Genomic DNA, 23,039 nt, shown 5'->3' with positions numbered 1-23,039 from the left:
TTTTTGGTATATTGAAGCTACTGACTGAAAAGATTTGTTCATTAGATGATCTAGATGATAACTGGGAGATAACGTGCTTGAAAAAATTACACCTAAATAACAAATGGTGTTGGTAAATTCAACTTCTCTTTTCGATATATAGAATTTTTATCGACAGCTAAACGGCCTCCTCTTCTAAATTTTGTGCATTTTGTCTTGTTTACATTAATTTGCAAATATTTCCTGCGACAATACGTGTTCAGATAATTCAAAATTTGTTGTAGTTGGCATTGGCTATGGCTCCCAAGTACTAAGTCATCAGCGTAAAATATAACATCTTGCGTTTCAACTCAAAATATAGGTCAGCTATGAATAAACTAAATAAGAGTGGTGAGAGTTTGTCTCCTTGTGCTACTCTGATTTCTGTTCAATTTGGCAATAATTCTCCATCCCGGATCTGCTGGAAGTTGCATCTTAGCACTGATTGTATTGTGTGTAGCATGTTCCCATGGAGCCCCATTTTAGTTTTGTAAGCAGCAGGTTCCTATTTACGAAATCGAAAGCTTTTTCGTAGTCAATGAAGCAGGCATATTATTTGCCATTGCAGCTGATGTTTTGCTTGATTGCTTGTTTCAAGTGCGAAACTGCGTTGATTGTGGACAGTTTGAGTCCGAAACCATATTGACTTGATGGTAAAATTTGATTTCGCTCGAGCCATATTCGCAAACGCTGTTAGATGATACTTGAAATAACTTGTACATGCAAGATAAGACTAATGCCTCTGTAGGAACTTGGTTCTGTCTTGCTTCCTTTGCCTTTGTAAAGTGGTTTAATATATGATAACTTTCAAATTCGGGGTACATTATGCTCCGCAAAGCAGAGGTTAAGTAATTGGAATACGTATCTTTGTATTGTCTGAAAACCTTATTTAATACTAGTGTTGGTTATTCCATCTGGTCCCGGGCTCTTTTCTGTTATTGCCCCCCCACGTCCATTTGCACCCCCCACTTATACATGTTATAGCATATTGGTTTCATTTCATACAATTACATATACAATTAGATACAAACGGCATTTACAATTTAATTATGCAGCTAAGTTTTGAAATTAAGACCTATATGGTAATTGAACTTTGCTTATAATGTAAGCAGACAAAGAATAATGCGTGTTTTTAATATTTTTGCGCTTTTCTTTCACAGGAATAGCTTTATGGCACTGATTTTTTTGACCACCGCAAACAAAAATTCATCCATTCGTCTACCGGTACCGGCAATTTATTATGACTAAAATAAGGTATCTCTAAGGACCAAAAAGTACATATTTGGGGGGTGCAAATAGACTGGCTATATAAGGATGGGGGGGCAATAACAGAAAAGAGCCGGTCCCGCTGCTTTACCAGCTTTTAACTTTGAGCTTCCTCGGTAATTTCTTATAGGGTTATTGGATCATTCAAATGTCCGGTACATTTCCAGTTGGAAAAACCTTAATCGTGGTTTGCTGAGGTTTGCTCGTCTAAAAGCTCATCTGATATTTCGTCCTCAGCTTTAGACCTCCGAAATATGATTCCCAAGTTGGAATTGTAATTCCGGATACTTTTGCTAAAATTTTCTTTGACTCCAGAATTTTCCAAAAGTCTCGCCTTTTTGATTCCGCTTTTCTGATTATGAAACTTTCGCGATCTATTTCATGCATCATTTTGTGTTTTCTGCAAAGTTTTTTAAACGCTCTTTTCTTTTAAAATAATCAGAATCTGATTCATGTCTCTGTCTATATCCAGCTTTAAATTGCTTATGCAGTAGGTACAGTTGAATCATTTCGGTGATTTTCTTTCAGGCCGAACGGTTGCTGATTCATGAATGGCCTTGGCGATTTCGTTATACGATGTGTCCAATGCAGTGCTATCGTGCGGATTTTGAACGCTTTCCATTCGTTCGTTCAATTGTTCAACATCGAGTTTACGCATTTGCTTCTTTCTGCTTTCAGCTATATCGTGTCTGCGTTTTAGATGAAAGCAGAAAGAAACCGGCTTGTGCTTTGTTAGGAATGAATTGTTGATCTTTATCTCGTTAAAGTGTTCTAAGTGTTCCTTGCTTACGAAAGCAACTATTATCAGTGCGTCTGCTTTTTTGTTGTTAGGTTTTTTATGAAAAATTCGTTTCAGTTGGCTCTTGATTATAAAAAGCATGGTTGTGGAAAAAAATGAATTACTCAATTTCAAATTTGGAATTTAATAAGCTCTCCAGATGTGATTGTAAAAATTCTCAAACGTCACTACACAGCAATACCTCTGAAGTTAGTTTTGGGTTACATGAGCTTGAAATAACTTTCCAATAACTTTCAAACACTTTGACTCTTGTTTTGTTTAGGTGCAGTTTTAATGGAGAAGTACGAGAAAATATTGAAGATTGGCGAAGGATCCTACGGTCAAGTCTTCAAGTGTCGTAATAGAGATACCGGACAGATAGTTGCCATCAAAAAATTTGTCGAGCCAGAAGATGACCCACTTATTAAGAAAATTGCTCTTCGTGAAGTTAGAATGTTAAAGGTAATTTTTTCGCTTTTAAAATTTCTCTAACCCCTTATCGATGATATAATCGATGATTGTTTGCAGCAATTGAAGCATCCGAACCTGGTCAACTTATTGGAAGTTTTCCGACGAAAAAAGCGACTACATCTTGTCTTTGATTATTGTGATCACACTGTTCTGAACGAACTGGAACGTTCTCCCAGAGGGTTTGCTGCTATTGATGATTGTTTTAACATTTTATTTTTATTGTAAAGGAAACCAATTTGTCAAATTAAAATTACTTCCAATATTTAAAACAAACGTTTTCGAACTTTACGTTCATCGTCAGGTTAAAACTGTTTTACAAATTGTTAAAAGATAAAATGAATATGTATTTACATTTGTCTGAGACAATTGATCTTATTTTTAACTCTAAGATCAATTGTATATTTGTTGCCCATGTGAGAAGTCTGCTTGAAAGCCAGGGGGTTGGCGCAATGAATAGCCAATTTGGTAAAATTTATTATTAGTCTGTGAAAAGTAAATGACCTGAATAGAGAGTATTGATGTACAGAATGGATAACCTGCGACAAGAGCTTCATTCAATAATTTTCTTGCTTCAGAGTTCACGAGAATACAACCAGACGTATTGCTTATCAAACTTTACAGGCTGTCGCATTTTGTCATCAACATAACGTATGTATATTGTCTGATACTTTCTGTTAGCTAATGTTCTACATTATTTATTTATGTTCTACACATCAATGTTCATTACTTTCCTCGTTTCAGTGCATTCACAGGGATGTCAAACCCGAAAATATCTTGATAACAAAGAATGGTCAAATTAAATTATGTGACTTTGGTTTTGCCCGAATACTAAGTAAGTACAGGGAAACACGATATTTTCTTTTTCAATGATCTTTTTTTTCAAAGCAAACATAATTTCAGCTGGACCCGGGGACGATTACACAGATTATGTAGCCACACGTTGGTACCGTGCCCCGGAGTTACTTGTAGGTGACACACAATATGGGCCACCCGTTGATGTATGGGCCATAGGCTGCGTTTTTGCTGAACTTCTCACCGGTGCTCCGTTATGGCCTGGCAGAAGTGACGTCGATCAGCTGTACCTCATAGAAAAAACCTTAGGTATGAACTTTGTTTACTTCTATAATTATGGAATTCATTATATAATTCCTTGTATATTCCTATAATTATGGAATTGTCGAAGCTGCATTCTTATATATTTTCCTGGATCTTTTTCGTTTGTGCCCCCCAGTACGTTATGCGCCCCCCAGTTACAGAGCACGTGCCATTACATAGTAAATCATTATGTAAAAATATGGCACGTGCGTCTGGGGGGTACAAATAATATGCGCCCACAAAGCTGGGGGGCACAAACGGAAAAGATCCATTTTCCTTGCTTCAGGAGACCTTATTGATCGGCACAAAACAATTTTTTCTCAAAATCAGTATTTCAATGGATTGTCTATACCAGAACCGGCGAAACGGGAGCCTTTAGAAGAAAAACTACCTCTCATTGTGGGAAAACCAGCAATGGACTTCTTAAAGGTAAATCTGCTGAACAATCATCGAAGTCAAGCGCCAAAACTGGTTTCTTCGTTCGTATCAACTAGTATGCTGTTTAAAATTGAGTGTGTGGTTATTAATTAATTTTGATGGCGAAAACGACGGAGTTGCTGATTCTTTGATTCCGTTAAAATAATTATTTTTGTTTTTAGAATTGTCTATACTTGGACCCTCTTAAGCGAATGACATGTGGGCAGTTACTTGATCACCAGTATTTCTCCTGTTTTGATGCCAGTGGAGGCATGAATAGCATAGATTACAATGATAAACCCAAAGGTAGCAAACGCGCTAAGGACGGCAAAGACAAACAGAGAAATACCCTCCACGTGAGTAGTTAACGAATCAACTATGTTTTTGACGCAGCACTGCTTTAAAACCATACGCGGCTTCAAACCTACCAAATGATTGTTTTCAGCCTTATCTCTTTAACTTACCGGTACAGTAAACATTCACGTTCCACTTAAAAACAAACTAAAAGACAACCACCCTCTCATTGCATTAAACATTTCACACGCCCAAATAACAATGACCCACTCTGTTACCCATCTATGTGTACAATGAAATTATTTCACGCTTCAACTAACTCAGTCCCTTTGTTACGTGGACCTTTAGCAGATGTAGCATATTTATTAACCTGACACCAGAAATGATATTTCTTCTTTAAAAGTTTTATAGATCGACTATCTTAATAAAACCTATTGGATCTTTTCCGTTTGTGCCCCCCCCCAGATTAGTGGGTGCATATTATCTGCACCCCCAAACGCACGTGCAATATTTTTACTTAATGAATTACTATTGAATGGCACGTGATCTCTAATTGGGGGGTGCATAACGTAGTGGGGGGGGCATAAACGGAAAAGATCCAACCTATTAAATGCTGAATACGATAGCTACCAAATTACTTGCAATGACCGGAACTGTGTAGAATCTGAAGTTATGATGTTTATCTCAAAAGGAATTAAATGGGCTGTCTAAACACGCTTTTAATCGGAAATATTGCATGCTGAGTTGAAGCATTACTTTAATGACAAACATGCACAATCTTTTTCACAAGCAATTTTTTTATCACGTGTCAATTACAACACAACTTTTTTAATTGGCAGTTGTTGTCAGTATTCAAAGTACCGCAACACTAAGCTGATTAACTGATTGTCAGTTGTTGTATTATTTGCTAGTTTTTAAAAAGTTTTTCTCTCTAAATGATTAGGTTTTCATACCAATGTTATCTAATTATTTAGCGCAATATTTCATTGCGTTTTATAATTTGGGATATATAATCCGCATTTGTTTCAGCTCAGAGCGCATAACTTTGTTACGCCCCTTTGCTGTAGTTGCTATTTTTGAACAAGCAGGCTCGGTAGTATGCGTTTGTACATAGTGTTCCGACCCAGCTCATCCATAATAAGTCTTAAAAACCATCAGCGATCAACTGAAACCACTAAATAGGTTCATTTATACCTCCATAGGATGCCATTGAGACTTGTCATCTAGAACTGGTCATATGACTACAAAAAGAGCGACAAATACCGACAACAATAAAAAATTCAATTAATTTTGCGAGAAAACGGTGACAAAGCTGTTAAAACCATCATCTATTCACCAAAAAGTTATATGTGTTCAATTGCACCTCCTTTAAACGAATTTAATGTGATCTGTATTTATTGTAATAATGTGACAATACACAAAAAATAAACTCAAAAATAGTAGCAAAGCCAAGAAACCATTACTTAAAAGATAAAACTGCAGTGAGGACTAAATTTTAGTTCTCTTGAATGAAGGTGCAACCTCTCTTTGCTGAGAGTAGGCTACAAGTTGAGAAATAAGATAAAATGTGACAAAACTTAAAGGTCCCGTTATTTAAACAGTAATTATAAAAGGCCATAACAACCATTTGCTTTCAACTAAAAGAGACCTAACAGATTAATTAGTTAGGAAGTCAATTGCACCTGTCATTAGTGAGACTAAGTCATTAGATTACAGCAAAACAACAACGAATACAGTCAGAAATTAGAATTACCATGAGTTCCAAGTCTTAGCGAAGTCTTAGCACAGACAAAATTTGCAAATTCTTGTTTTTCAAGCATTTTCACCTCGACAATACCTGCTAATTTTTTGCTTGCTCATGGTCGCTCATTAAAAAGCATATTAAAAAGCTTTAACTGTATCTAATAACTGATGTCTGTATTAATTGCTCTCAAACGAAGTTTTTAGCCATTATATTAGTCCTGTGGCCTTTCGTCCTACCCATTTGACTTTTCGTCCTCAAAAACGGGACAAACAGGTAACGCACGGAGGGCATTAAGGGCTCTTACAGCCTTTGGGCTTACTCGACTAAGTATGCCATTCAACGAAACTGTTTCGGAGACATAAATTCATGGTGTGAAGGGCGGTTCTTAGAGTTTGATCCCACTTCATCCCCTGCAATTAAGCTAAATCTAGCCTCCCTAAACCGTTGCTAGCGACTGACGAAGCCAACCGCTCGCCAGTTGTTTGAGGGCAATTCACCCGAAGTTAGTCGGTTATGTTTATTTCATTTAGTTTTCTGTTATTTGCTAAGTGGGAAACTGCCCTTTCACTATATCTGAATAAATCTTGAATAAGAAATTAAGTCTCTATCTCTCACTCTCTCTCTCTCTATCTCTCTCTGTCTCTCTCTTAAACGACACTGGATGGGGACGAAATAGATCCATAATATTTCGTTTTTTTTTTCAAATATTTTATATCAATTTAGCGTATTATACTTATTATGCAATTTCTTTTTTTAATCATTTTCGCGTCCAGGAGGCAATTAACTATGAAAAATATATTAAAACTCGTTTTGATGCTTTTCATTTTTAATTAATTATCTGAAATTAAAGCACATCTCATAAACTCAATAGCCCTCATTGTAATTAATTGAAATCACCTTTTAGAACCTCCGATAGTAGTAGTTAATTAGAAAATGGTAAGATATTTTAGAAACGATGAAACGTGAATAGTAAATTGAAGGTTGTTTACTGGCAGCTTAGCGGTCATATGAATCGATCGATTTTCAGTCGATTTATCACTTCATATCAGTGTTTTTATTGCCATACAGAACGTGTTTGTGATTGATTAACCAGTTTTTATTCCGTTTTCAAATTAGATTTTCTAGAAAATGGCGATAGCAAAACACGGTTTACCTTTTTAGTAATAGTTTTCCTTCTTATGTAAGCAACAATCTTCGGTGCTTTGTTTTTTTTCTGAATCCCGTGAAATTGAGGTATGCTTTATCTTATTAGATTTTTTTGCATCTTCTAAAATTTTTGCCTTGTTTTTTTTCAGATCTCTGCTTTCAGAATTTAAATCGAAAGATATTTTTTTTCTTTTCGTGAGGTCTTTTCGTGACAAAAGCCGTTTAATAATATTCTGTTATTTTTATCGATTTTTGATGTCAGTGTTAATCGAATTCCTTTTCTCTTTTTTCGAGATAATTTATAAACACTCGTTCAAGGAATTCAATGCAATTCAATTCAATCGAATATAAGCTTAACATTTTTGATCATTTTGATAAAAATTATAAACTTAGGTCTCTTTACTGTTTATTTTTTCAAATAAAAATCAAAAAGGAATTTTTACTGAACGTTCTTGAATAATCGATATGTTGCTTTGTTTTCTTCCTTAATTATTTAATTCTAATACATGTATTGCTACAAAAATTGAAATTGAAGCAAAAACTACTGCCGAGAACTTTTATTTGGAAATACTTAATTTTCTGATAATTAATTTTCATGAAAGACGTCAGATCTCTTTGAAAGATTCTGTAACTTCCCATCGAACTAACTGCTTATAAAGCAAACTTTGATTATTGTGTTTAGTCTTTCTACTGTTTAATGGAATTAGTATTGAGAAATTAATTCAATGAAATTTTAAAAAAGAGAGACTCATTATCTAAAGACTAGCTATCATCAAATGCGCATCATGGGAGTGTTGATAAACAGTATTTATGTTTGATAAACGCATAAGACAGTTTCATTTCATTGTCATAGCCATTTATGATATGAAGTTATTTGAATTTCAAAACCCAAATCATACGTAAGAAACAAAAAATGGTTTATGAAAACCTAACTTAATGGGCCTCCATTTATTAGCTTTTGCTGTGAGTGCTTATTGATTTTTTGACACTTATTAATGATTCGACCATCCAAGAGTGGTTATATTATGTCGCTTATTAATAAATTAATTTTAGGTTTGTTTTGTGAGCATTATGCATTGCTCTGAACACATTTAGTTTTTAATTGGTTTGGAAAACTGTACGTCGATTCTGTGAGTCAGGAGCATATATGATCAATTGTTGCATACATTGATTATCCTGTTTAAACCTCGTACCGCTTGATAGATTTGGTTTGGAGGAAATAATGCAGTCAAGTTTTCATAAGAGATAATAATTGTCTAAATACTAACTATTATCAAAGGATAGTCGATAGCGCATAGGACCGCTTGATGTGATTGACACAGCCATTTGTAATCTGAAATCATTGATTTGAACATTATCCCAAATATCCGAAATCTGTTCAATTCTTTTTCATCAATTTTTACCTTAACAATTTACAAAGTTCCATAGAATAGAGAATTTATACTTCAGTTTTGGAGTTTCAGGTTTTGTCATTTTTGTGATCATCATCTCTCGATTTCAAGTAATCTTGCTGATTTTTATTGAACGTTCTTGAGTAATCGATATGTTTCTTTGTTTTCTTCCTTAATTATTTAAATCTAATATATGTATTGCTACAAAATTTGAAATTGAAGCAAAAACTACCGCCGTGAACTTTTATTCGGAAATACTTAATTGTCTGATAATTAATTTTCATGAAAGATGTCAGATCTCTTTGAAAGATTCTGTAACTTCCCATCGAACTAACTTCGTATAAAGCAAACTTTGATTATTGTGTTTAGTCTCTACTGTTTAATGGAATTAGTATTGAGAAATTAATTCAATGAAATTTAAAAAAGAGAGACTCATCTAAAGACTAGCTATCATCAAATGCGCATCATGGGAGTATTGATAACCAGTATTTAATGTTTGATAAACGCATAAGACTGCGGTGAGTGCATATTGATTTTTTGTGACACTTATGAATGATTCGACAACCTACGAGTGCTTATATTATGTCGCTTGTTAATAAGTTAATTTTTGGTTTGTTTTGTGAGCATTATGCATTGCTCTGAACATATTTAGTTTTGAATTGGTTTGTAAAACTGTACTTCGATTTTGTGAGTCAGGAGCATATATGATCAATTGTTTCATACATTGATTATCCTGTTTAAACCTCGTACCGCTTGATAGAATTGGTTTGAGGAAATAATTCAGCCAAATTTTCATCAGAGAGAATAAATGTCTAAATACTAATTATTATTAAAGGATAGTCGATAGCGCATAGGACCGTTTGATGTGATTGCCACAGCCATTTGCAATCTGAAATCATCGATTTGAACATTATCCCAAGTATCTGAAATCTGTTCAATTCTTTTTCATCAAATTTTACCTTAAAAATGTTCAAGGTTCCATAGAATAGAGAATTTATACTTCATTTTTGTAGTTTCTGTTTTCGTCGTTTTTGTAATCTTCAACTCTCGATGTCAAATAATCTGGCTGATTTTTACTGAACGTTCTTGAATAATCGATATGTTGCTTTGTTTTCTTCCTTAATTATTTAATTCTAATACATGTATTGCTAAAAAAATTGAAATTGAAACAAAAACTACTGCCGAGAACTTTTATTTGGAAATAATTTTGAAGAAATTCTGATAATTAATTTTCATGAAAGACGTCAGATCTCTTTGAAAGGTTCTGTAACTTCTCATCGAACTAACTTCGTATAAAGCAAACTTTGATTATTGTGTTTAGTCTCTACTGTTTAATGGAATTAGTATTGAGAAATTAATTCAATGAAATTTAGAAAAGAGAGACTCATCTAAAGACTAGCTATCATCAAATGCGCATCATGGGAGTGTTGATAACCAGTATTTAATGTTTGATAAACGCATAAGACTGCGGTGAGTGCATATTGATTTTTTGTGACACTAATGAATGATTCGACAACCCACGAGTGCTTATATTATGTCGCTTGTTAATAAGTTAATTTTTGGTTTGTTTTGTGAGCATTATGCTTTGCTCTGAACATATTTAGTTTTGAATTGGTTTTTAAAACTGTACTTCGATTTTGTGAGTCAGGAGCATATATGGTCAGTTGTTTCATACATTGATTATCCTGTTTAAACCTCCTACCGCTTGATAGAATTGGTTTGAGGAAATAATTCAGTCAAATTTTCATCAGAGAGAATAAATGTCTAAATACTAATTATTATCAAAGGATAGTCGATAGCGCATAGGACCGTTTGATGTGATTGCCACAGCCATTTGCAATCTGAAATCATCGATTTGAACATTATCCCAAGTATCTGAAATCTGTTCAATTCTTTTTCAAATTTTACCTTAAAAATGTTCAAGGTTCCATAGAATAGAGAATTTATACTTCATTTTTGTAGTTTCTGTTTTCGTCGTTTTTGTAATCTTCAACTCTCGATGTCAAATAATCTGGCGGATTTTTACTGAACGTTCTTGAATAATCGATATGTTGCTTTGTTTTCTTCCTTAATTATTTAATTCTAATACATGTATTGCTACAAAAATTGAAATTGAAGCAAAAACTACTGCCGAGAACTTTTATTTAGAAATACTTAATTTTCTGATAATTAATTTTCATGAAAGACGTGAGATCTCTTTGAAAGTTTCTGTAACTTCTCATCGAACTAACTTCTAATAAAGCAAATTTGTTTATTGTGTTTAGTCTCTACTGTTTAATGGAATTAGTATTGAGAAATTAATTCAATGAAATTAAAAAAGAGAGACTAATTATCTGAGGACTAGCTACCATCAAATGCTCATCATGGGAGTATTGGTAAACAGTATTTAAAGTTTGATGAACGCATAAGACTGCTGTGAGTGCATATTAATTTTTTGTGACACTTATGATTGATTCGACAACCCAAGAGTGCTTATATTATGTCGCTTATTGATAAATTATTTTCTGATCTGTTTTGAGAGCATTATGCATTGCTCTGAACGCCTTTAGTTTTGAATTGGTTTTGAAAACTGTACGTCGATTCTGTGAGTCAGGAGCATATATGATCAATTGTTGCATACATTGATTATCCTGTTTAAACCTCGTACTGCTTGATAGAATTGGTTTTGAGGAAATATTGCAGTCAAATTTTCATCAGAGAGAACAAATGTCTAAATACTAATTATTATCAAAGGATAGTCGATTGCGTATAGGACCGTTTGATGTGATTGCCACAGCCATTTGCAATCTGAAATCATTGATTTGAACATTATCCCAAGTATCTGAAATCTGTTCAATTCTTTTTCATCAAATTTTACCTTTAAGATTTTCAAGGTTCCATAGAATAGAGAATTTATACTTCATTTTTTGTAGTTTCAGTTTTTGTCTTTTTTGTAATGTTCATCCCTCGATTTTAAATAATCTGGCTGTTTTTTTTCCTTTTGTGAATTTTCAATAGAATTCTCAATAGAAGAATTTATGCCGTCTGCTAAATTATTAATTTCCATGAAGTTTTTTTTCTGAGAAGGAAATTGAGGGTGATTGGACTAATCCGAGTGGAACATCATTTTTTTTAGTTTCGGTCAAAACTGTTCACTCTGTGATTTCAGAAAAATCAATACACCGGCAGGATTCCTCTTTTGTTTATAGTAAGTTGCAATTTTTAATTGAGTTTTGCGAGGAGATGAATAAATTTGGCAATTAATTGAAAAGGTTATTAAATTTATAATGCAGGGCTCTAAGCAAATCAAAATCGCATATGCAGATTATCTATGCTTATGAAATCCAAATTAATTTAATTTAAGAATTTTTTCTGCTTGATTTTTAAAATTTTTACTACGAATTTTGAATGAGTTCCGGACAAAAATTTCTGCTGATTGCCAAAGTAATCAAAGTTCCTGGTTTTTCTGTCTTAATTTTATCTTTATTATACAAATTAATATTTTTTGCTGTGTCTTAATTTTTAATTTATAAGAAAATTATTAATCAAATTGCTCAATCAATGCATCGATTGGTGTTATATCTCTCATCTCATGAAATGGGAGACATAGCAACAGTCATTTCTCTTTTTCCTTCAAAAAGTCAACTTTCTTGAGAACAAAAGCCAGAGATTTTTCTAATCATAACTTTTTTTCTGTTAGTTTTTAGTGAAGCTATTCTTCGAATTTATTATGTAGACAGCTGAATTTTGATTTTTTTCGAGCTGTCATATTTCGAATAGTGAATTGATTTTGCAACTATTGAGCATTCAACTAAGACGTATTATTCACATCCTCTAATGACGCTATTTTTGTGACAGGAAGTCATAAAAATGACAAAATCCTTTCACGTGGTATCTTCTTTACTTGTTGTTTTATTTATACGCTTTTATCATGGATCAGTTTCATCTGCCAAATTGGCCTTTTTGTTTGTTTTAAGTGGTTTTTGTTAACACAGATCCCCTCCTTTTCATATAAGAAGACAAATACCATTTTAGTCGTCAGACGAAAATGCTGTGATGCTTTTAAAAATTGCTACTGATCTTCTCTTCCCTATAAACATTTCACGCAAATTATCGCAGCTCCTTTTTAGCAGAATGTGTTTTTTTTTACTTTTTACCAAGTTATCCATTTTGAAACATATGCTGATAAATTGCATAAAGAAAGTTGAATAGTTCTCTTGTTTTTGGGTGCTATTGATTTTTTAATACTTGATATGTCTTGCCATGTCATGTTTAATCTTTCTTGAAAATCTTGCCAAGTTCTTATTTCTTGACATGCAAAGATCTTGCGAGTTTGTCCATATATTGATGTTATCTTGCCATGTAATATTGCAAAATCTGCAAAATATGGTAAAATTTACCATGTTTTAGTATGTTTCTTATCAAGGCTATCAAATGTCGTTTCACTGGGGAGGTTTTTTTTAAATCGGACGGAAAATTTCTCTATTAGCATAAGCTAATACGAGCCAAAAATTTCAGAACATTATCAGTGCTCAGTTTTTGAAATTTTTTCACTGTTTGGTATTTGTAAGGATTAGCATATGCTTCTGAATTATGATGACCCCTTCATGTTCCGTTCTAATGTGCGCCAGAAGATGTTTTGAATTGAAGTTGTGGCCCAATTGTGGTGATCGGTGTTTTATTTATTACGTTTTCATTAAGTTTTCCGGTTCATTATTTCAAAAGAAGTTAATCTGTACTTTTGCCAAAAGAATGGAGCGGAACAACTGAGTTCATTTTTTTAACATTAATCATTATTGTCCTAGTGTTATTCAAATGAAGATTTTTTGTAGTGATGTTTTTTAACCAGCTTGTTGAGGCTGCCCTGTAGCTCATTTCGAATTTTATTCAAGATTATTCCTAAATAGTTTATGAAATGTCAGGAGCTCTCAACTAAATTTTGTCAATTGTCTAGATTTTACAATATTGAAATCAAAGTTTTAATTCAAATGCAAAAAGCGTGCCTTTCAAATGTGTGACAGATTTTCGCTGAAGATCTGAGATGCTCAAGACACTTTTAGAGGCGTCATTTTAATTTCAAAATAGTGCTTCTTTTGTCATCTCGTGCAGTAGGTTTTCTGTTTTTATTGATTTCATGTGAGATGGTGGTTTTGTGAATAAGCAAACAACTCAGCTTGCTTAAATGACATCTTTGTTGACTGTGTTTAACAAAAGCGTAGCATGAAAGTTTTTTTAAACGTCATGATAAGGCGTATTTTTGCCGCTCTGTGTTAGTCTGCAACAATTGATAGTTTTCGAGAGGTATTTTATGAAAGTCTTCTTTTGTATCGAAAAGACAACCTTTTTGCTGATCAATAAAGCGCTTTCGACCATCAAACCAGATATTAATTGCCCATATTAGGCCCCCGTTTAAAAATCAGGAGCGCTATAAAACAAGGGAAAATTCTCAAGGGAATCACTTTTTAGAATTTTTTGCACTAATAATAGGCAAAAAAAGTTTTCATTTTTAAGAAATTATTCGAAATCCAGCTGTTAACGTGTCCCTATTTTCTCGTATTTTTTCACATTCATTACCAATCACTTGGTATTGTATTCAGGTGGAAAAGTATTGTTGGTACTATATCAATCAAATAAATATTTAGAAAGCAACTTTTTTAAATATTTTTTTAAACCTTAGTTATAATATTTTGAGTTTTTAGTTGAACCATTGTTTCAGTAGTGTCTGAGTCAACGTTAGTGTGAGGAACTGGCGTGTATAGAAAATAGCAAATATGTCTTGAAATAAATACACTAATTGAAATTCTGTTTTCTTCTTGCCAAACTGCTAAGAATTTGCCTCGTATCAGTCACTCTACCGTTTTGTATACTTTTAAATCGAAAAGTACAAGGATGTCGTAATGAAGAATAAAGTGAAGTTTTGAAGACTTGAATTTAGTGCTAAAGAAATAAGCTTTGTTTTTCCCTACAAATCTGTACAGTATTGTGCTGCATCTCTCTTTTGTGGTTTGAGTTGATAAGAACTGACTGATAGCCATTATAAACTACTGAGAGATCATTCGTGACTGAAACAAATAGCATTTAACAAAAGTTTTAAATAAAAATTTGCGTCAAAGTTTTAGTTAATTTTCAAAGGTGACTGAGATTCTTGTCCCAAGCGGAGAGCTAAAATGGAAACTTTTTGAGTTCTGTAATAATGATCTGTAGTAATGATCGCGAAAGTTGTCCATCAATTGCTAATATGGTTCTAAAACCGCAAGTTACTTTAAAATCTTATATTTTCCTTATTTATAAGTTTTCCTGATTAATAATAAATTTAGAATAATTTTCATCGAAATACGAACAATTTTAAGCGAACTGATGGCTTGAGTAGGCAAGGAAAAAGTTTAGGCCTCATTTTCTCCTCGAGCAAAAAAGTGTAAATGTCTTCTCAGTCTTTCAAGAGCTTTTCAATGGTAACCTTTTATATCTCGCCGGCCGAAGTGGACTTAATAAAAAAGCCGGGGTAGCATAAACAGGCTAACCGCCAAATAAAATCGAGGGTTGGAAAAATCATAATTTGTTTAGTCTTTGCACATGCCAAATTTATGACTTTGGTCATGATGTTATAAAATATGGACGTTCTTTGTGTTCGAAACCGGTAGTTTTTTAATAACTTTACGTCAGGACTAACTATAAATTTTCTAGGCCATGAATTCATTTTTGTCCTCAGTAAAATCTTTTTTTATTATCCGGATTATTCAAATAAATTGAATCATATTGTTTGCGAGTGAAAATGGTGAATGCTTGATGATTTGTGCTGAAACCTAACTAAAGTTTTTACTTAAAATGCGAACAACTGTGATACCATTTGAAATGATATTCTATACTAATTTTAGCAGGTAATCAATTTTAGCAGGTTGGCTTCAATTATAAATTCTGGTGTTTATTATTTTTCCTGGCCAATTTTTCCGTGGTCCCTGGTAAAAAGTGTCTTGATGATAGTTTTGTCCTTGCCTTGTAAAATTCCCCTCATTTTGTTTTCGTTTTGTACTTAGGTACCTTTTCTGTAACCAAATGATTAATTATTCAGCATTTCATGCTTTGATTTTTATGCTCAAAAATTAACTTCGATAACTCTTTGATCATATGATACCGGCAGAGAAAATTCTCTTCTATCATGTCATATAATAAAAACATGTAACGTGTCTTTAATCCGAGGTATTCGTTTTGTGTAAAAAGGTGACGAAAATGAACGGTGTGTGCTTTTTGGCATTTTTTATTACTACAAGCTTTGTACCTCTCTAAACATGCCAAGTAATTCTGCACGTTTGAAAAGTGGCGTTTGTGGTATAAAATGGTAACAAAGCGCGGTCGCTGGCCTGTACTTTTTGCGTTTTGGTTGCTGTATTTAAATGAGCTTTAGGTAAGTGTGTTGGAAACGTTTCATTTATTGATCAAAAATGCGTTTGAAAAATTCATGAATTGTAAATCCTTTTTGTTTCACGCTGTCAGCTCTTTTCGCATCCTAGTCACGCAAAGTACGGCACAAATATTTGGAAAACAATAATAAATAAACAAACAAACATAAATGCCTCTGCGCAACATTCGGTTTAAAATCACCAAGCATCCCTCAAATCCGTCCCGGTATGAAAAGTAATCACGCTTTAGGTGTTGTATACGTGCACGTTACGCTTTTCAAGAGTCCAGGTATCTTTAATTCCTCCCGGCATCTCAATTTTCATGCTCTTTTGTTGGTTGATTTTGTAACAAAAGAAGTAGAAACGGGATTGAATTTTGGAGTCTTTTGAATTCGATAGGCCCATCAAAGGAATGTGGAATCGTATTATGATTGATTTTGTAACGCAAAGCTGTAGCAGGTTTTGGGAATTGAAGACGATTTTTTAATAAAAATTGATCATTTAGAGAAAAGCTTCCAATAGAAATGGAATTACTCTTTCTGGTTCGATTTGTTACGTAATGGGGATAATATAGCCTAGCCTTTTGATCACACAGATTACGTACCATGGCGTAAGAGAGGTGCTGTAATAAATCATTACATGTAACAATTTTGACGATTAGCAAGAACGTGCGTGTGAATCGATGCGTGCTATGGTACCTTGTTGGTATCCGGCATTTCACCAATAAATGGCAGTTGAACTAAATTTTTTAAATTGATTTTTCTAGAGCTTGAAACTTGAAAATTTTAATTTTCCGCGAGGAAAAAATTTTAATTTCTTCTGCCAATTAAGCAATTTTTTTCACTATTTGAAAATATTGTAACTCTTACGTGGTGTTTTTTTTACTATCAAAGAATGGAAGCTTTAAGAAATCCTTCCGTCAAAAAAAAGTCCGAGACTTAATCAGCATTGCAAAGGGAATTGAGCTATATGAATTCGTGTTTTCATCAAGTTTTGATCGACAACGAAGTCTATTATCCGAAAGATAAGAGAAGATCTTGAGCCTTAAGTTAATACATCATTAACATCGGCTGTTTAAAGTTTGTTGATGTCGATAGCATTTTTCTTAATTGCTTGAAGTCTCTTTTTCTAATGCATGTGCTGTTTTAGATTTTTGAGGGTGTTCAGAAATCGTCTTTACGTTTTGTTTTTTTTTCCATCCAAATGAGATAGCATCATTACGTAGCAATGAGGCTTTTAGCGTTTCGTGGACAAAAGTGACAATACTTGGTAACAAATTCTAATTTGACGTCGTTTTTTATTTATGATGAAATAGCTATACGTTAACAGTGGAGAATGCTAGGGAAAACAGATGAGTTTCATTTCGTCACTTGAGTGGGTGGATAACAAACCATTGCGCACGATTTTGGGCATTCAATATCTTTAAAGTCTATTGCTCGAATTTAATCAGTAATTTCTTGAGACCCATTTCCGAGACCTAATTGTTCTTTTGAGCTGTCTTCTTACTAACTAATTAGGCTTTTTTTTATTTCCGTCTAATTGACATGTTTAATATCACGGATAATAACCGTGAAAAACAGTAACATATTGCCACTGTTGTCCACACTTAAAAAACATGCATCGTGGACAATTCTGAAGATTGTTCTCAACTGGAAGCAGATTTCAGCTGAATTGGCTCACTTCTAGTGTCCTCAAACTCTTACCACCCTGAACTTACAACCCCATCGTGATGTAACTCTGACATTTTTGAGTAAGTTTACTCGCGTATATCTAAATTTTGCAACATAATTGACGCTGTTCACTTGACGCGATACAAATTGTCCCGCTAGATTTCTCATTACATCTTCAAAAGGTTTTTACTGTCTTCTGGAAAGCAAACTCTTTTATTCTTACATATAATTTGTCCATACGAATAAGCAGAAAAAAACAGTTTTTATGACAACGTAATTTTGTTTATTGACTTGCACACTTGACTAGCACTAGCGAATATCCTTTTTAAAAGCATTATAAGTTTATTGTTTTCTCTCAATTTTTATGGCTGTTGAGTCTGATGTTTTTTCTTGTTTCAACTATGATTTCTCAGATATTGACAAGGTCGGACATCAAGCTCCTTAATCATATCTAGAAGTTTTGAAAACTGAATTCAAGTGTGTACACAACTAAATTCAAGATGTATACGAGGCTAACTCCTCTTAATCTGTGTTCTTTAAATTTTACTTTCTTTGAGACGCTGCATTTTAAACATTCCTTCGCCTTTTTTGATCTCAAGTTGCTATTGTGTTTTTAATTGTGCTGATACAGTAACGGACCGAAAATTCGGGTGATTTATCGATGTATTTCTTCCGTAATTTCCGAACAAAATTTTGTGTTTGGACTTTTTTTAACGGTTTTGTCGTCCGTTTTATGTTTTATGTTTTATCCATACTCGATTTTGTCGGGCTCTTTTAAGACCAATGTTTTAAGGTCAGAATTGTAAGCATGTGTGAAAGGATGCAGTTTGAAAGGTTACATGACAATATACCCAATACCACTATACCCAATGTCATTATACCTAATACTCTTTGATGCTTTCGTTCAATAATCCGAGTACAAATTAGCCGTCGCTATTACCCGTACGTTTTAACATACTTTAGCGGATAGTTTAATCCCATGTTCAGTTGTGATGGTTTCGTATCAAGTCCCACGGGCCGTTGAGGCATGGTCATGGCCATCAAGTACGTTGAAACATATGTGTAATAGCTACTGCTAATTTGTAGTCAGATTATTGAGCGAAAATATCAGAATGCATTGGGTATTAGTGCCATTGGGTATATTGTCCTGGCACCAGTATGTAATTTCCGAAATGAAAGAAAGCTTAATTGGTAATTAAGTTTAGAAATGTCCCCCTCGATACTAATTTTCGATTAAGACGACAATTAATAGTTTTGAAATTACCCATTGTACTGTTCACAAGAACAATTAGCTCTTTGAAATTGATCTCAAGTAGTTAGTTATAAAATTCTGGCAATAAGTTTAGGCTAATAACATTCTCAAATTGGTTTTGCCTTTTGGGACATTGGACGCGTAATGGCAAGCTAAAAAGTATCGGAGAAGTTTTCGCCACTCGCATTTGGCCTTGGTTTTTAACCTTCGCTCTCATCGGTCTTTCAATGTAACTCTCATTGGTTTATTACTGTAGGTCTTAGCAGCCTATTTAGCGGCCGGCTATCTTGCTAGCAGATATGTCGTATTATTTTTCATAATAATTTGGTGATATCAGTTTAGTTGTTATGATCATGCTAGAACGCCAGAAGATTTGGTTTTTGAGATGCGTGAAATCTCGAGTATAGTGTTCTCAATAACCATTTTAGTCACTCAATAACCATTTTTGAGCAGAGACCTCTAAATTTTTTTATTTGTTCTTTGCCCCCCCCCCCCCCCAATTTTTTACTTGAACTAATTTAAAGTACTAAAAATTTTGTAAACCAATCTCACTGTAGACGCAAATGTACCGAAGAGCTTGAACAGCTCGTATGAAGTCCCCTTGTAGTGTCTTGTCTTTGTCCCATGTTTTCTTTATTTTACTGCATTTTTTCTGCATTTATGTAGATAATATGGAACTTATTATCACTACAGGGAATTAAATCAATCATTCATTCAGTTTTGAGCTACAACCAAACTTTGTGATAATTTTCATCCTATTTTGAAATCATTGAATACTAAATTTATACAAACACTCAAGAATGCAAGACAAAAAGAAAATTGGTCCATCCATAATGCAAAAAAGGACATTTATCCCCCAACAATTGTTTTGTTCAATATTTTCTAGTAGCTATTGACGTTTTTGATGTAACTATGCTACCGATGAATAAATAATTAGTAATGAGAGTAATTTCCATTAATGATTCTGTGTGTTGACCATTGTATTGATTGTTTTGATGGTTATCGAAGCCATTTTGTCTGGCGGTACAACTCAACTATTTGTTTTGTCTCTGCTTTGAGACTATTTTTGTCTGGATAACATTTTTCAGCCAGACATTTTGTCTGTTCTGATTTTGCTTCGAAAAATATGAATGATCAGTTTCTTCAACAAATAAAATTTTACGAGTAAAAATGATAAAATTTGATTATAATCATGAGAATAAATTTTTGAAAAGTATTTTGGTGAAGGTTACAGAAAGAATTCGTGTTTGGGCCTCAAAATATAACGTGATAACATCTATTGAATATTTTGTTTCATTCTTGAGTGGTAATACCTCAAAATTTTAGCTCGAAAATTGAACTTATGGCTAGCAAAAAGTGTTGATAGTTTATTTTTTCAAAATTTATAAGCTAAAGTGTCTTGTTAAAATAGTTTCGAACTATTAGAAACTACGAAATTTGCGGTTGATCAACGAAATCGAAAGCAATTGGTTTTAATAAAAATTATTTTTCTTAAAATAATAGCTAAATCACTTGTTATCGAATATTCTTTTTGGTTATGAAACTGTCACAACCAAAAGCTGAGTGACTTCGACCATGCGTTTAAGTTAAGCTTTTCCCCTCATTTTAAGCATGCTGCATTTTTCTAAAGGCATGTTCTGCTGTTTTATTGATCGTTGCTGACCTTTATAATAAAAATTTTAATTCGATCTCAAATGAAAAGTCTGATGAATTGATTGAGTGACTGTTTTAAATAGAATTCTTATTCTTTCGGTTGATTGAACTTGATTGGCTTAAACTAAATGTTCCGGCAATCCTTCGTTGATCATTTTTGTTTTGTTTTTGAGTGTGCTAATTAGATTTTATTTCAGAAATTTATCAAATTTCAGGTAAGACCTGTCAATGATTGGACTGATGGGCGGCAAACTGTAACGCTTTTGAGTTATAATTTTAATGGGCTTATTGTACACTGTATCGATTGTCTCTTTTTGGCATTCTGAATTCATATTTTTATTAAATTCTGTCACTTGGACATTTAATCGTAACTTGGCTAGACTGCGAATAAAGATTTGAAGATTTGGAGATTTTTTAATGCAAACTGTGGCGTAATATATCCAATAGTAAAATTTCCCTTTTTGACTACTATTAATGTGAACTCCGGTAGTACTAGTTAAGGAAAAAAGAGATGATTTGGACATGTTTTGGTTTCCGTCTTAGCTATTGTTTGTTAGTTGGCTGGCTGTGGTTATAAAAAACGATAAAGTGCGTGTGGGGTGAGGTCATGGGGGGGGGGGTATTGTATTTTCGAATTTTGGATTCTCTTCATTCTATGATAGTGTCTTTACTTTGTAACCATAATGACATTTTTTTCATAAAGGCCGTCGATGAATGTTGATTGATCACCAATAATGACGATGCAAAACTGTATGTAAATATTTGTCTATTTAACATGTTAGCTGAGCTACTATCGACATCGGAAATGATTCTGTATTTTGAAAAAAAAATCTTTCCCCAAATTTTGCCAATAGATATCGGTTACGTGATTCTGCTTGAATTCACTAATTTCCATAGCGTTTATCGAGAACCACTTCGCGTTTCGAGATGTTTAGCCAGAATTTCGAAGTGGCTTCTGCAGAGCCACGTTACTTATACTTAAAACACCCATTTTGCAAGTATTAAGATGCCGAAAGCTCATGGTTAGTCAACTCCTGGCTATGTATAGAAACTTCTGGTATTTCTACTCTGGCCACTGCAGACTTTCGGCATTTTAAAATTTGCATGTGAGTTCTAAAAGAATTTTGCTACAGTCCAACTGATTACGTCATAATTATAGTTATGAGATAAAAGGGCTGCTTAACGCTAACTAGTTCCGAAATACGCAGTTATGACGACATAAATGTATATTACGTCGCTAAAATCGACAGAGCGGAAGACACGCCAGTTTCAAATAGAGGACTTATTGGTATAAAAATTGGATAGTTTTTATTGTTGTTTAAAATACAAGTTGATATAAAAATTGGGATCTATTCTGTTCCCCCCCCCCAGTGTTTTTTATGACCCCCAGTTACAAATTATATGTTGTTATATAGCACGTTACTATGTAAGAAAAAAAGGGATGTATTGTTTCGGCCCCCCGATCCCAAAAAAGCACGTGCGCCTAGGGGTCATAAAAAATTTATGCTCACTAAGCTGGGGGGGGGGGGGGGGCAGAATAGATCCAAAAATTGTAAGAAGTCAGTTCCAAGGCATATTAAGGCATATTGTGGGTTACAATTCCAAGACTAGTCCAAATGACAGCGTGATCTGTTCTTGATTTGAACTGATGAGAATTTCGCGATTAACTAAGATTCCATAAAGAGATGTCCAACTATGGAAATTGATTGCTTATACGTTTAAAAAAAACTATCTGGTTGATGTAAAACTCAAGCGTAGAGAAAACCTTCGAGCAAACTTTCGAGTGTTCTGAATCTGCAAATAAAATAAATAAATTGATGAAGTTGATGGATGTGCGTTGATTACAGCTTCAGTATTGTCACAATTAACTAACAATTATTTGTCAACATGTTCTCTAAGTTGCCAATCTACTTTCTGGACAAATTTTTTGGTTTACCTTCGAGGTTTCATTTTTGAACTGTTTCAGAACTTCGGCTACCAAACACAGAGTCTGCCTCGTCTCAATCCCAACATGCACTTCGTGGGGGTTTCGAACCCCTCCCCTGCACCAAATGAGTCCAAAGTGAAGCAGAACAACCTCAAGTACAACGAGCACCTTCCTCAGTTATAATAACTCTATTCTTTAACTCTTTGATTGATGCAAATGTAAGAATTACTGTAGAAAAACGAAAAACTACCCCACTCCCCCCTCGTGTTTTATCGCGAGGGATAAGTATGAGCAAAATTGCTGATACTAGCACGTGATCATTTTACCTATATATGCTTGTTTGGTGGTGTAACAAAATGGCAAATCTGATGTCTATACGGGGGGTGGGTTGTTTGGTCTTGTAATTGATCCAAATTTGGAAGCAGTTCTTGCAAACTCGAAGATGCTATTCCCTCTATCGCCTCTTTTTCCTAGTAATAAATAACCATGCAGTTATTTATTGTTTCCTCTGATCTACAAAGATATCCAAACTTCATTCAGC

General features: G+C 33.8%; 1 protein-coding gene across 5 annotated transcripts; it reads left to right on the top strand.

Annotated features, from left to right (window-relative positions):
* Positions 1-2,194: 2,194 nt before the first annotated feature.
* Positions 2,195-22,833, top strand: LOC142356525 (cyclin-dependent kinase-like 1). Of its 5 annotated transcripts, XM_075408413.1 has the most exons (11): positions 2,195-2,271; positions 2,346-2,524; positions 2,591-2,712; positions 3,109-3,181; positions 3,275-3,365; positions 3,434-3,634; positions 3,915-4,057; positions 4,228-4,401; positions 4,491-4,511; positions 20,769-20,786; positions 22,538-22,831. In XM_075408413.1, the coding sequence occupies exons 2-11, from the start codon at positions 2,357-2,359 to the stop codon at positions 22,679-22,681; spliced, it is 1,155 nt and encodes a 384-aa protein (XP_075264528.1). In that variant the 5' UTR covers positions 2,195-2,271; positions 2,346-2,356; the 3' UTR covers positions 22,682-22,831. The 5 variants fall into 5 exon arrangements, with proteins under 5 accessions (XP_075264528.1, XP_075264540.1, XP_075264534.1 ...); XM_075408425.1 differs by lacking the exon at positions 4,491-4,511; XM_075408419.1 differs by lacking the exon at positions 20,769-20,786.
* The last annotated feature ends 206 nt before the right edge of the window (positions 22,834-23,039 follow it).

This window comes from Convolutriloba macropyga, chromosome 2, assembly GCF_964194025.1.
Source record: "Convolutriloba macropyga chromosome 2, txConMacr16.3, whole genome shotgun sequence".
NCBI classification, from domain to species: Eukaryota; Metazoa; Xenacoelomorpha; order Acoela; family Convolutidae; genus Convolutriloba; species Convolutriloba macropyga.
This window is presented reverse-complemented; position numbering and strand designations above follow the sequence as displayed.

Bases quoted from the DNA above. Each gene is read 5' to 3' on its own strand.
- LOC142356525 (XM_075408427.1), top strand. From the start codon at position 2,357: ATGGAGAAGTACGAGAAAATATTGAAGATTGGCGAAGGATCCTACGGT. The intron at 3,635-3,914 runs GTATGAACTTTG...TCCTTGCTTCAG, and splicing joins CCTCATAGAAAAAACCTTAG to GAGACCTTATTGATCGGCAC. The intron at 4,058-4,227 runs GTAAATCTGCTG...TTTTGTTTTTAG, and splicing joins CAGCAATGGACTTCTTAAAG to AATTGTCTATACTTGGACCC.